General features: G+C 38.9%; 1 protein-coding gene across 1 annotated transcript in view; it reads left to right on the top strand.

The window, feature by feature from the left end:
- The window catches only part of Ctnna3 (catenin alpha 3), a 1495245-nt gene that overhangs the window by 1366679 nt on the left and 113542 nt on the right, over positions 1-15024 (top strand). The window contains exon 15 of the mRNA XM_032888434.1: positions 6167-6348. Within this exon, the coding sequence (XP_032744325.1) occupies positions 6167-6348 (182 nt within the window). The remainder of the gene's footprint in view (positions 1-6166; positions 6349-15024) is intronic.

Genomic DNA, 15024 nt, shown 5'->3' with positions numbered 1-15024 from the left:
ATATTTCCAGAGAAATAGTCACCCCAGGGAAGAACATACCAACTGGTTATCTCATATCATATGAACACTGCTGAAACACAATAAGAATAACATTATATATACTGAGCAGGATATAGCTCTGTCTCCATCTCCATCTCTATCTCTATATCTCTATATCATTACTTAATATATTTTAACAATTAATTATTGATTAGCATTTTATATATTAATTATTAGTTATAATTATGTAATCATATATAATTATATTATATAGTCTCATATAATCATATAATTTTATTATATGTAGTTATGTGATATAATTCATATAATTACATATAACTTATATATGATTTATATTTATATTATATAGTTATATATAAATAAATAATATATCTTACATATATATGTGTTACAGCAATTAGTAAAAATGAGGGCATGAATTTGAAAAAGAGCACAGAAGGATATATGCAAAGATTCGAAGGAAGAAAGAGAAGGGGGAAAGTTGTAATTTTATTAAAACAGCAAAACATAAAATAAATAATTAAAAATAGCTCCAATGATACTTTCATGGTCTAAATATTTTTCTGTTTCATAATATTACTAAATAAACCATGAAGAGCTTTAGTTATTTATTTTGTGCAGAGACATGGATGGATGCCAAGCACCAAACCCAGCTTGGAGATGGGTTCTTAGAAAAAGGTGACTGGGAGCAGGGAAAAGAGGACTTGAAGTCAAATTGTAGGCTCAAGTTCGAGTCCTAGAGACAGGAAACCTAAGAACAGACAATAAGATAGCAGCTGGATGGAACCCTACTCTGAAATTATAATTCCTATCATGCCTGATCCTGAACCTAAACTCCCACACTCCCAGGCTGAACTTGAATTCAGGAATCTGCTTGCCTTTGTAAGCACAAACAAAAAAACTTAGCTGCATGGGATATTTCCCTGGGAATCACAATTTTCTAAATCTTTTTTTATCTCCTTCATGGTACATTTTTGACAAGGTGGCTCATAATGCAGCTGCCTTTGTTCCTTTAGATCTGTGAAACTCCTTATACAATTCATATTGCATCCATATATAATGTGCATCCCATTATATAGTTGAGAAATTATACATTTTTGAACTCAGGTTTTCAGTGTTCTTTCCCACAGTCTTGAGGGCTGTCACGAAGGTCTCAGCATTTACCACTTTGCTGACACATTAGCACACTCTTACCTCCCAGACTCATGCTATCTCTGATTATCTTGGAGTCGTTAACCTTGGCAGAAAAACATTCCTCAAAGGAAGAACATGAAAACGTGTACATTATAATGCAGACAACCCTTATGCCCACAGCAACCATCAACACTCATAGAGGCCCCTGGCCTGCTGGCTATGTTCTAGGGGCAAGGATGATGTCATGCCATGTCTACCATGGCAGCTATCAGACCAGACTTGGCAGATGAGTTGGGGTTTTTTTGTTGTTGTTGTTGTTGGTATGCTTGTTTACATAACACATGTACAATTGAATTAAAGGTTCAGATGAAGAAGGAAATTAATACCAGAAAATAGAAGAGATATGGAAGTATATGAACTAAGATGGACATACAATGAAATGTGACAGGTAGGCATGGACAGGATTTGTCCTGAGCAGAACAGAAGAATAGAGATAATCAAAAGTTGCTTTTCACGAGTTTTCTAGCTAGTGTGGAAGATGTATTCTAAGGAATACCGGTCAAAACTGGAGTTTGGTTGACTACATTTACTTTTCTTTATTCTTTGACTAGATGTTTCTAGAATGATAGGGACTCAACACCGCCTTGGAAGGAAGATGGAAGAGACTTGGAGAGGGAAAATTGATCCTGATAAATGCCAGTGTGCTAGAGAATGTCTCCAAAGACAGTGTGGGTGTTTTGGTGTATTTTGAACAACATTGTTCATGTTCTTTCGCATGGCGACAGAGCAGGAATTCCTCGCTACACATTGTGGTTTGAATCCTGGTTCAAGCATTGCCTAACACAAGACTCTTTGCCAAACTGTCTAGTCTCCTAGAGATACTTACTTTCCCTATGTGTAAATTGAGGTAATCCTAGTACTTAACTCAGGAGGCTTTTATGAAGATCGAATCTCAAGTTAATAAATGGTACCTAGAGAGGGTTTGGCACAAGTCACTGACAGCAATTTTCAGTGTCTTTGGTTTTAAGTTTCTAAATCAATAAATACATAATCATATGGCAGGAATCTCAGAGAGCTATTATATTAGCACTCTATCTTACAGATATTGAGCTAAACATATAGATACCTGGCTATATATGTCAGAGTTCTACTTAACTATATTTGTCTTAAGCTTCATTCTTGTTTCTTTCCATACTTGGACAAAATAATTCAAAGAGCCATTTTTATCTGGAATCCTCAGTATCTAGTATTCTCTTGGGTTCTACTTTTAAATTCTCTCAGTGATTGAAATTGATTGATGGCACTTAATAAATTATTCATAGATCCACTTAAACCCTTCAGTGAAGGTGTCAGAATGTAATTTAATGTTTCGTTACTGTTGCTGTCCTGTACAAAGTAAGACTAGAATCCTCTAGAACTTTTGGGTTGACAAACTCTTGCTCAACTTCTGACGGTCCCCTTGCCAGAGCTGAAAGCCCGTCGATGGTACCTTGCCATGTGAGCTGAAAGTGTGTTGAATGGCACCTCTGACTCTCCTCTCTGTGTCAGTGGGTTCCATTGCTGTGTTGTCCAATGATCCAGTGGGCTCCCTCAAGAGGAGGATGGAACTGGTCATTATTGTCATTTCAATCCTGGGGAAATTTATGCAAGGGGATTAAGGACTTCTTGGGGCTCGTATAGAAGATCAGTGCCATTCCTAGAAATAGGACTTGGAATACCCTAGACCACATTTTACTTTAATCCGTCCTTAGTGAATGAATTTCCATGATATTCTGCTATTGACTTCAGCACTACAGATCATACTGGTTTTCAGTGTCCTATTGTTACCGTTGCTATGATGAAACACATGGCTAAAAGTCACCTGGGAAGGAAAGGGTTTATTCTATCCTATACTTGATGGTAACAGCCTACCATTGAGGAATGCCAGGGCACAAACTCAGGCAGGGCCAGAACCTAGAGGCAGGTACTGAAAAGCAGAGACCATGAAGGAGTTCTCCATTACTGGCTTGTTCTTTAGGACTGAGCAGTCTGCTTTCTTCTGCAAATCAGGACCACCTGCTCAGGGTTTGCCTGGCTTAAAGGGCACTAGATGCTTCCACATCGATCAGGAAAATATCTCACAGATTTGCCTACAGGTCATTGTGATGGAGACATTTTTTTCAATAGAGAGTCCCTCTTCCCAAGTGACTCTAGCTTGTGCCAAGTGGCCAGATGATGATGATGATGATGATGATGATGATGATGATGATGATGAAGATGAAAGAGATGATGATGATGATAATAATTTTTAAAACCCAGCACAGCCAGAAAGATGCATTCATTGCCTCTCAGATGTAGGATGAACAAAGTTGCTTCTGTTGAACATTCAAGTACAGTTATTAGTACACGAATGTATAAACATTTTATGAGTGGAGAAAAATAATGACCAAATCTTCAAGATGCAGAGAACCTATTTCTATTTCCAAGCTCGTTTAACGGGTTGATAGCTTACAATTTACTTAACACACTTCGCATATTACTTTTGATTCCAGAAGTAGTGAGCTGTGTCTTCATTTATGTGCCCAGCCATATGCCAGGGGCAGTAAAGACTGCCCGGCTTTTCAACTCTGCCTAGGATGCATTTCTGAAGAGAATAAGGAAGAATAAAACATTTTCAGTTGCTAAGAAAGAGAAGCTGAAAAGCTCACTAATTAAAAATATAGCCTTCGGGCTGGAGAGATGGTTCAGTGATTAAGAGCAAGTACCGTTCCTGAGGAGAACCCGAGTTTGGTTTCTGTCTTTTACCCCAGCTCCATTGGGACTTTCACCTCTGGTGCTTCAGCCTCTCTCTCTCTCTCTCTCTCTCTCTCTCTCTCTCTCTCTCTCTCTCTCTCTGTCTCTCTCTCTCTGTCTCTCTCTCTCTCTCTCTCTCTCTCTGTCTCTCTCTCTGTCTCTCTCTCTGTCTCTCTTTCTCTCTCTCTCTGTCTGTCTGTCTGCTGTCTGTCTGTCTCTCTCTCTCTCACACACACACACAATTAAAAATAAAATAAAAAATTTAAATTCTAGCCTCAGGAAGCTTAACCTTAGTCTTCAAAGAAAATGAAATGAGAAACAATAATGTGTTAGAAATATTAGTATATGTTGATGAGTTTTCTTTGAATAAGAAATATATGTCAGTTTTGAGCATTTACTACATGTCAAGTTTATGGTAAGGAATCAAAGGGAGACTTCACATCAGAAAGCCTTTGGTGGCCTTTGCTACACTAGAAAACAGTCGAGGTATTCCAAATCTGAGTGCTTCATCAACACCATGGCTAATAAATGACATACTGTATATATTCATTCTTTGATTTATATTTTTGTTTATATCTTTTACTTAACATGATTTCAGTTTTTCTTTAGAGATGTGGTCCCTTGAGATGTAGCCCTGCATGGCCTAGAACTTGTTAGGTACTCCAGGCTGACCTCGAACCAACAGATATCTGCGTACCCCTGCCTCTTGAATGCTGGGATTAAAAGTATACATAACCACACACAGCCTAATTTCTCTCTTTAATATAGCTAAGCTTTTGTTATTATATAATATTGATCCAGGGACTAATGTTTCTACTAATATTCAGAAACTCACAAAAGTTTTTGATATTTCTTTCCTATCTAGAGATGTCCATTGACTAGAAGCCAGAAATAATTATAGATATATGTTCCATATAAATGATCTAATGAGAATATTCAACATGCATGTTTTGCCTTTTTCAAGACACTGTCTTTTCACATACTACTAGAAAATACCTGAAATTCTAGTGTGTGTTAATATGTATATGCATATATATGATATGTATATATCTATGTATGCATGTGTATTTCTCTTTGTGTGCACATGTATGTTTCTATGTATGCTTACTTGTATGTGTAGTTGTATATGAGTGTGTTTGTGTGTCTATCTGGGTGTCTATGTGTTTGTATTTAACTTTGTGTATGAACGTGTGTGTGTGTGTGTGTGTGAGTGAGAGTGTGTGTGTGTATGTGTGTGTGTGTGTGTGTATGTGTGTGTGTGTGTGTGTGTGTGTGTGTGTGTGTATGTGTGTGTGTATGTTTATTGCTGGGAGCAGACCCAGACCTAACTTGTTTCACAATATAACTGCAAAGAGCTTCGTAAAATTTTATGGTCTTTAAAGTATCAAATCATTTTTACTCTTAGATTTTTTCTTTCTAATTCACAAAGCTGACAGTTTCCAGGCACTGAGGTTGAGAATTCGGTGGTGTCAGAGTTTACATGGTTTCTTACCAAAGCCTCATTTCACATGCAATGGGAAGATGCAATTTGCATGCTGTTAAGAATGTAACATATTCACAGTGCTATCATGCCCAAGCAGATAATGTTTGCTGTCTGAGACCTCTAGACCCGGTATGCTGATGAGGGAGTCGCCCTTCATAAATCCTTCCCTTCACTCTTATTCTTCCATGGGGATAGTGTATATGCTAATATGAATCTGAATATTTTCATGTATAAATTATACATACCACCTCTGCGTTTTATAATTATGTGCTGTAATTGTTTAATTCTGTATACAGTGTTTATTTAAGGAACAATTTATATGTATATATGAATACATAAGTGTATAAATAGACAGTACCATTTCAAGTGAATTTTAACCACATCTTTTGAAGTGTTTTATTAATATTAAAAGTTTATGAAGTATATGCCTCATATACTTAACAAATATGATGCCTCAGATTCAATTTTAATTAACTTAAAATTTGGAATATTAAAAATTTGGAAAGTAGCAGGTCATTTTGTAGAGGAAATTTCAAACACCAGATACCATAGTCTACCTCCTAATCTTAAATGTAGCCCTAAAGTGTCTGAACAAATACTTAATATGTGTAGCTTTTCCCGTATGGATCAAATAGGAAAATTACGGTTAGATGACCTAAGCTCCAGGTATCTTGAGTTTTAAGTGAAATCTTTGTACAAAAATCCCATAGTAACAACTTCTTCCTAAAATGCTGCTCTGTAGGGGAATGGCTTTAAAATTGAATTATCACATTCTAGGCCAAGATGACTCAACTGCCGGAGGCAGAAAAGGAAAAGATTGCAGAGCAAGTAGCTGACTTCAAGAAGGTGAAGAGCAAGCTGGACGCTGAGATTGAGATATGGGACGACACAAGCAATGACATCATCGTGCTTGCCAAGAAGATGTGCATGATCATGATGGAGATGACTGACTTCACGAGGTAACTGCGTGGGAATGATGGTGTGATAAGTGATGGGCGGCAGTCATGTTATTGTCACGTCTCTGAAATGCACAGTTGGTCACGTGTTTGTCACATCGCTGAAATGTCCAAGTTTCTCTGAGTGGCAAGGGGAAATGCAAATAGAGAATTAGGAAGTTATAACTCTACAATTCCAGAATTATCGTAAAAATAGCACAATTTCTTATACAGTCTCTCTCTCTTTCTCTGCTCTCACACCTTCATACGCTGAGATTATCAATCTAACACCTCGTGCACTCTCCACTGAAATGGGTAACTAGGGCTCCTTCACTCTGAAGCTCTTGAGAGATTGATACCTTCTGCTACCTCATCAGGATTTGTGGCCCGTGGCATTCCTGGGATTGCAAATCAGTGTCTTTGAAACCCCAATGAACAATGAAGGCAATGAAGGAAGTATGCATTATCTACAATTAAAATGATTTAAAGTATTTTTGAGAGTTTGTGGTAGCATGGTCTGACTGCCTCTGCTCTCTGTTAGAGAGTCAGCATGGCTGTGAGATTCTGTACATGTATCCTGACAACGGAAGGGACTTCAAAGCCCCCATCCCTTATTCCTGTCTGCATCACCGTGGCTCATGTCCAGTGGTTGTTGGGTGACCACATGAAAATGAGAATTCCTCAACAGGTAAAACACTGACACTGGTCCCTGACCTTTTATATCTCTGGAAACAGGTCTCACCTTACTTCCTCCATTTTTTGGTCCTAATTAATTGTTCCTTTACCATTATTAATTAGCCCTGGTTCATTGTGGTGATGGTGGGTGGTGGATAAAACTGGATGATAAATACTCCAGTATGATGCTAAGAAGTTTGCAAGGACTTGACTTTAAAAGACTACCCACAGAGGAAAAAGAAAAGGGTTCAGAGACGAAGAGGCAGAAGCCCACAAAATAAGGAGATAAGGTAATTGTGGAGGTGATGGCCAAATGCAAACAGGAACAATTTACTGAGCCCAAGGTTAATAACCCTACTTCACTCGGCCAAGATACCTTAGCATTGAACATGTGTCCTCAATGAGGAAACCTTCTCTGTTACACTGACATATTCTGAGAGCACTCTGACAAAGGTTCTTGTGCCTGTGTTGTTCTAAGTATGGAAAGTCCGTCAGTTTTTCATGAGCTGAAACCTACTTACTAGAATATTCCAGTGAGTAGACTCTTGAGAGTGTCGCTCTATGTCTGGGGTTTGGGTCTTCCTAGGCAAAAAACTTGCCTTACCATTGGGTATGAATTGAAAGGTGGACCATAACTCATAAGTCATATGTGTATGGAAACTGGATCCTGATGAGGAGGAGACCCAGACTGTGATGTCAGAACACTTGTCCTGGGAAGGGATTGCACTATGTGGGCGAGCCTTGTATAAAATCAAAATCTTTAAGAGAACAAGTCTTGAGGTTGCCTAGCTCTCTACACCCACCCTTTAGGGGAAGGAGGTCATTAGGGGAAACAGAATATGGAAAAACAGGTTGCAAATGTCTTTCTATAATTAACCAAGGAGCAGCAAGATGTGGAACGCCTCTCTTACCAGTTGCTAAAGAACACAAGCCTGAAACGAAACTCAATCTTCATGCAGCTACTGAAGTCACAAAACAGACTACCCTGTGCCATACATGTTACATGTAGGAAGCTATTGTATCACAATGCACTGCACACAAAACAATGTTATGATGGTACAGCGAATAAATACAATTTTAAATCATCATGAATCAGTAATGCACATTGCCCTTCAGGGTTAAGACTGAGAGTTTTCAAATGCTAAACACAGGAAGTAGTAAATAGAATGACCTAAAAATGCTGTTTCAATGAAGGTTCTAAACAAAATTAAAATGGAAGGATAATGTGCTAAACATTTGTAACAAGGACTAGCCTTAGTGTGATACTTTTTATCTAAACCCGGAAAGAGATGCTCAGTAAGATGGGCAGTTACGTCACTGCTTTGTGAGGATCTGACTAGTAAACATTTAAAGATGTTTAGTGGAAAAGTAAGTTAACTGTACAGTTGTTCAAAATATTAAAAAAAAGTCAATAAAGAAAATATGGTGGGAAAAACAAGCTTTAGCAGCTGCCTTACTTTGAAATGTTGTATGTGCTAGCAACCTTGGTGTGCTTTGTCAACAATGTGTCCTGTGACTGCATCTCCAGTTCACTTCAGGTAAAGTATTTGCTAAAACTAATCTGAAACAGGACTCTTTAAAAGTTAATTAAACCAAAATTATTGGTTTGTTTTCATTTAATATTTAATTTGCTCTTGGACAATTTTAGACACAGACATAATGTACGGTCCATGCTACCACTCAAACCTCCTCACCTGTCTGTTTCCCTTCTTCCTGTAAGTCTCTCCCTCACAGTCCAGTCTGCTCATTGTGCTTTTTAAACTGAGATTAGCCATTTCTGTGTGGTATTAGAGTGATCTTTTGGAGCCTGGTGACTTTAGCAGTGGGTACCCAGCTGAAGACAGTGACTCCTTTCTCCCAGCACAGAGCAGTAAACATACTCTGAATGTCAGTAACTACGTAGTGTATAGGTTGATGTCACTTTGCAAGTGAAGGCAGATACAGGATAGAATGAAGCCTGTCATTGGATGAAAAGGAAGTATGGGTGGGAGAAAAGTTTTAGAGAGGAAGAGACCAGAGCAAGAGGAGGGGGAACAGCTGAGAGAACATGGAGGTGGATGTTAAGATTTCTCTCTGTACATTTACAGGTTGTCATGACTATTCTTAAGGGATGGATGTGTACAGGATTTTGTGCTGTTTAGATGGGCAATTATATCTTATCAATTGGATCAGAGGTTATTGCGTGTCATATTCTTTCATGTGGCAATTTAATTGAGTTCAAGAGAGTGTATGTCAAGAGAGTGTGTGGTGGTGGGACACACTGGACCTGCCATGAAATTGGGATGTGTATGTGTGGCATGGTGGCAACCTGCCTTGGGAACTAGACAGGTAAAGAAATTGCTGCCAGGCTCAGAGAGTAACCATCAGCTGTGTGATATAGGATGGAGCTTAGTGGGTGAGATGCTTTGTTGACTGAGATGAACCCACAGAACCCATGTGGCCCTATGGTGCAAGCACTAGTGTGGGCAGATAAAAGAAATCTTTTTTAAAATATACTGCAACAAAAGTCCTCTTCACATCGCCAGGCATGTAAAAGTTGGATGAGTTGCTGGATGAGGAAGAGTACAATAGAAATCAAGTCAAATTTTTTAAAAGGATTGCAATGGGATATAAACTATTCAATGATACAGAAAAGTACTTTGACCTACATTTTATGAAACAATACCTTGTGGCTATGCTGGTCCTGTCATGCTTTGTTTCGGTTAGTACAATTATCCTCTAAAACGGAATTGGGTTCTATCTTGTATTCTACTGAAAGAAAATCCACTTTTCAAAGCTAAAAGAGAGCGGAGGTGCCACTGGAATTTCACTGGAGAGTATAACAATTAAACTTATATTATACATAGCATTTCATTATGAATGCCATTTGGTTATCAGTTTCTATTTTTTCCATTTAAAACTCTTGACAGTTTTCCCCCCTAGTCAAAGCCTGTCGCTTGATAATACCCTCTCATTCCTTTTCATGCACTGGACAATTGAGTTTTGGTCTATGCTCCGGTGTCTGCAGGCAGAAATTCTAACAATCTTTTTCATCTCAGTATCTCACTGTCTCTCTTTCTGTCTCTCGCCTTATGTATCTTCCTCTTTCTCCCTGTTCCTCCCAATTTCCCCAGTCACCTAGTCAGTAAATATTCATATGTACACAATATAGACAGGTATATGGTTCTCTATAGGAATCATGCGTCAGCTGTAATGTTAAACATTAATATATTTTACAGTTTCATCATGAACAATTTCATCATAATTGACACTTTTGAAAATTTGTTGATGTTTCATGATAAATATGTAATCATTTTTGAAGAAGTTTCTTAATTAATTTGGATTGTCCTCTAGGCAAGCAAGCAGTTTGATAGGTTATTTCTCCACTGGTAAAATGAGCCAATCAAACCAGATTAGATTATGTTAAAGGCAGGCTTATTGGAGAGCTACTCATGTGGTGAGTTCACTGGCCCCAAGGGTTGAGGCCAGGGGAGTCACCGTGCTGAGCAAAAAGGGAGGAAGAGGAGAGGAGAAAGAGAAAAAGAATTCAGAGAGATAAAGATAGAGATAGAGAGACAGAGACAGACACACACACACACAGAAAAAGAGAGAGAGAAAGAGAGAGAGACAGAGAGACAGAGACAGAGAGGCAGAGACAGAAAGACTGAGACTCTAGGGAAGTGCGGCCCAATCCCTGGGCTGGAAAGTTCAAGGTTGGGCATAGGGTATGCCAAGTAGGGACTGACAGATCCTGGGAGGAGCTGGAGGCCAGGTCTACTTCCATATGTAAAATAGGTACTTCAGTCCCTTGTCTTGGCCTGAACCTGAGGCAACTACATTTTAATTATTTTACACAAACTTTCGCAAAGTTAAGAGAGAATTATCTCCCCATCATACAAATTAACTTTTTATGACACCTAGAATTTCGCCTTTGTAAGATTCCCAAACAAGTCAACATTTAAAATTGCCTAGTGGAATCTGGTCTTGAATGGTGTTGTATTGCCACGAGGAGACACTATGACCATGTAATTGAGGCTTGCTTACAGTTTCAGAAGTTTCGCAGCAGACAGCAGATAGACATGGTGCTGGTGAAGGAGTTGAGTAAAAGAGCTGAGAGTTCTACATCTGGATCTGTAGGAAGCAAGGGACTCTGGGCTGGGTATGGGCTCTTAAAATCTCAAATCCTATCCCCAGGGGCACACTTCCTCCAACAAGGCTACACCTCCTAATTCTTTCAAACAGTGTCACTTCCTGTTGACCAGACATTCAAATCTAGGAGCCCCTGGGGACCATTCTCATTCAGTTTGTCACAAATACATTTGTTAGTTTTCAGTAAAGCTGTCTCTTGACCTTAGCGTGTGTCTAGAGAGTAGGGGTGGAGAAGCTGAAAATACTCCATGGAGAGTGTATCGAGGAAATGACAGCAGAAGGTGACAGGGCCCAAGCAGAACAGTTGCTGCAATGCTGAACACAGCACTGCGTCATGGTGATTTGCTGCATTGATGAAACAAAAAATCAAGGGGTTTGAAATTAAGAACTCTAGTCAATTTTGACTTTTGAGGGTGCAGGAAATATGGGACAGATGACCAGAGATGCTCCCATACTGGGAAAATACTACTAATCCCAAAGAAATGGCGTACAAGTATAACAAATACCAAACTTATCCTCACTGCCACCTAAAACGTCAGTCACTAGAAAACAAAAAGTTCATTGTATCCAGGGAAGAGAATACCCCTGGCTTCAACACCTCACCTAGGAAGAGGAAGATCTCTACTCCCTTGTTGCCAGGAGAATGCAAGATGGAATTGCAGGTAAGAATCCAAACAATTCATGAGACACCCCCCCCCCTCTATGAAACAAATCCAAAATTGAAAATAAAACTGATGTAGAACAATTTTACAAGGTTCAAAATGTAGAGTCCCATGTGGCTGCATCTTCCCATTGAAGACAGTCTATGTGGATGCATATTTAATAAATATATATTAGAAAGTTGGAAAGGGAATAACAATCGAAATGTAAGTGAGAAATACCCAAGTTAATAAAGATGGAGGAAAGAGGGATACAAGTTGATAAAAATTTGGGGGAAAGTGGTCAACACATGAAAAAATAATAATTTATTGATTGCTTATAAACTATTCCAAGAGGAGAAGAGTCAAAGAAAAAAATTTAAAAGGCACATTTTATAAAGACCAGTAAGATGCTTAGCACAACTTATATGTTTTAAATTGTAGGCATTTGATAAAATGGCTGAGATGGTGTTAATGAGTATATATGAGAAGGAAGCAGGTTGAAATGACATAATAGCAGAGATGACCACAGCACACATACAATTCAAGGTTTGAAGAGTGCAGAAAGAGCAGTGTTTAGGAATAAGTCTAGATTTTCTGCATAGAAAACTAAATCTCAATTTGCATATCAATCTCAATTTGCATATCAAACGTCTTACCTATGCCTACGGGTACTTGAGTTGGAATGGTCCTTACTTGACCGTAGTTTTTATAAAATATCTTGTAATGTGAAATATTAAAAACATCCCATGCTAGGTACTGGCCAGCAGCCTTGGTCTGTCTCCAGCACAGCAGATAGGACAAGACTGCATTCTTTCCTTTTAGCCAGGGCCTGTCTCACCCAGGCTGGCTCTGCCTCTCTGGAGCTCTGAAATTGCTCTCTATTCCCGGCTAATTTCCCATGGGTGGCCATTGCCATGCACGCCCCACACTTCTAAATTCCTGTGGCTGGCTGAGGTGCATCCTTGCACACCACACACTGCCACCATAAGGAACCCAGTTGAGTCACCGCATGAAGGAAAACATCATACAGTCTTAATTTAGAATCAACGGGTGGGGTTGGGGATTTAGCTCAGCGGTAGAGCGCTTGCCTAGCGAGCGCAAGGCCCTGGGTTCGGTCCCCAGCTCCGGAAAAAAAAAAAAAAAAGAAAAAGAAAAATGGTAGAATCAACGGGTAAAACAATTGTTGGGCACTGAACCTAACATTCTAAGTTTGTAAACTATTCTTTGTGTGGTGGATCCTAGTGGATCTGCCACTTAAACCAACAACAATTGACTACTTACATTCTGCCTGCCTCTCTTGCTCCCATCCCAAAAGGCCATTCCTTTCTCCAGCCTCCCTTTTTCTCTTCCCAACCCCTAAGTCCAGCCTACTGGCCCAATGATTGGTCCCTTGTAATGATTATTTATTACAGGAAATTCTACCACATTCTACCATATTCTACGGGCAATATCTCATACACCGAATAGCATATAGTATGCATGTATACAAGACAATACAATGAAACAATTTGAATAATTTAGGGGAAAAACCCTCTTGCTTCAAAGGCACATCAACATACATGTCTATTCTCATCCTTGTAAACTCGAATATGTCTCACATAACCTGCTTTGGTCTTGGGCTATATCTGCAGATTCTAACTTAGGCTGCTTCTGTGTGTTTCCCATTTCCATTCTGCTTGCCCTACCTTTCTAAGTTGTGGTACATTAATATAACTGTTTTCTTTATTGATTCTATCTGAAGCCCTGGACTGCATGGATTTTTTTTAAAGTAGTTCATCTCTTGTATATGTTTTGGTCATAACTGAGTCCCCCCACCATGTAGAATGTAACATCTGTCTATCTCTCTTTTATTCCTGTTTCTGTATCTTTGCATTTAATTATGCTACCTATACTTATATTGTATATCTGAAACATTCTTCCTCAGAATTGTCTATAGGTCTATAGGTTGATTCTGGAAGGTCTGGTATACTGATAAAATTAATCTAGACAGGAAAACACATAAGAACATACACTTACATCAGAAAGCTAAACTATATTTTCCTCTAGTCTAATGTGGCTATGTAATGGCATGGAAGGGAAAGAAACCTTGGCTGAGCTGCAGCAAATTATCAGGCAGAGGCTAGAATAGTGGAGCATCTTTAATCCCAGAACTCAGGATGCAGAGATAGGCAGATGATGTCAAGGCCAGCCTGGTTTACATAGTGAATTCCAATACAGCTAGGTTCATATAGTGAGACTCTGTCTCTCTGTCTCTGTCTCTCTGTCTCTGTCTCTCTGTCTCCGTCTCTCTGTCTCTCTGTCTCTCTGTCTCTCTCTGTCTCTCTGTCTCTCTCTCTGTCCCATGTAAATATATGAATAAGGAAAGATAGAAATTTATGTGAAATGTATGCATGTGTACATATACACATGTATGATATATACATATATAAATATGCATATATGTCTAAATACATATATACACATTTGTACACACATTCTGTGTGTGTGTGTGTGTGTGTGTGTGTGTGTGTGTGTGTGTGTGTAGAGCAGATATTTGGAAGTGAAAAGCCTCACTTCTCACCTAGTATCAAAGTAAATGTTCAGAGTGGCTTTATTCATTCATGTGACCTCTAACTATGGGAGAAAACAGAGAAAAACACCCCAAGTACCAGAAGGTTATGCTTTTTGATTACTTATTTTGAGAAAAAGTCCTATGGACTAAAGCTAGCCCCAAACTTAATATGTACACACAGCTGTCCTTGACCTTACTATGTAAACGAGGATGACCTTAAACTTCTGTCCCAACCACCAAAGTGGGGCCAGAGGCATGAGCACCATGCCTATTAGCAAGTGGAAGTAAAGATATAGACAGATGGAATCCCATAGTGAAAGAACATTTCAGTGATCACAAAGAAATTACAGCATTCAAAGAGAGATGCTGGGCCAGAGTTAAGAAAATGTCAGGGCATAACCAGTGAGGAATTTTACCTGGAAAGGGTGCTCATTCCAGTCACTGAGTAATATCACTAAGTGCCAAGATAGAGAAGGCAAATTCCTAAAAGACATTTACCAAAGAATGATGGATGCTTTCAAAAGACTCAAAGTAGTGACTTATAGAGGGAATTGGCCAAGGCAGAATTTTTTGATATATCTAATGCTTGAATAACTATGTTTCAGCTTTCAAGAAATATATGGATAAGAAGGAATAGGATGATATTGAGAAATGAAGAGCCATCAATACAATGGAAAGACAAACCATATACAGTGGGAAGAGGAA

Source organism: Rattus rattus, chromosome 18 (assembly GCF_011064425.1).
Source record: "Rattus rattus isolate New Zealand chromosome 18, Rrattus_CSIRO_v1, whole genome shotgun sequence".
NCBI classification, from domain to species: domain Eukaryota; kingdom Metazoa; phylum Chordata; class Mammalia; order Rodentia; family Muridae; genus Rattus; species Rattus rattus.
Note: the sequence above shows the minus strand (reverse complement) of the source record. Positions and strands in the feature narration are given on the sequence as shown.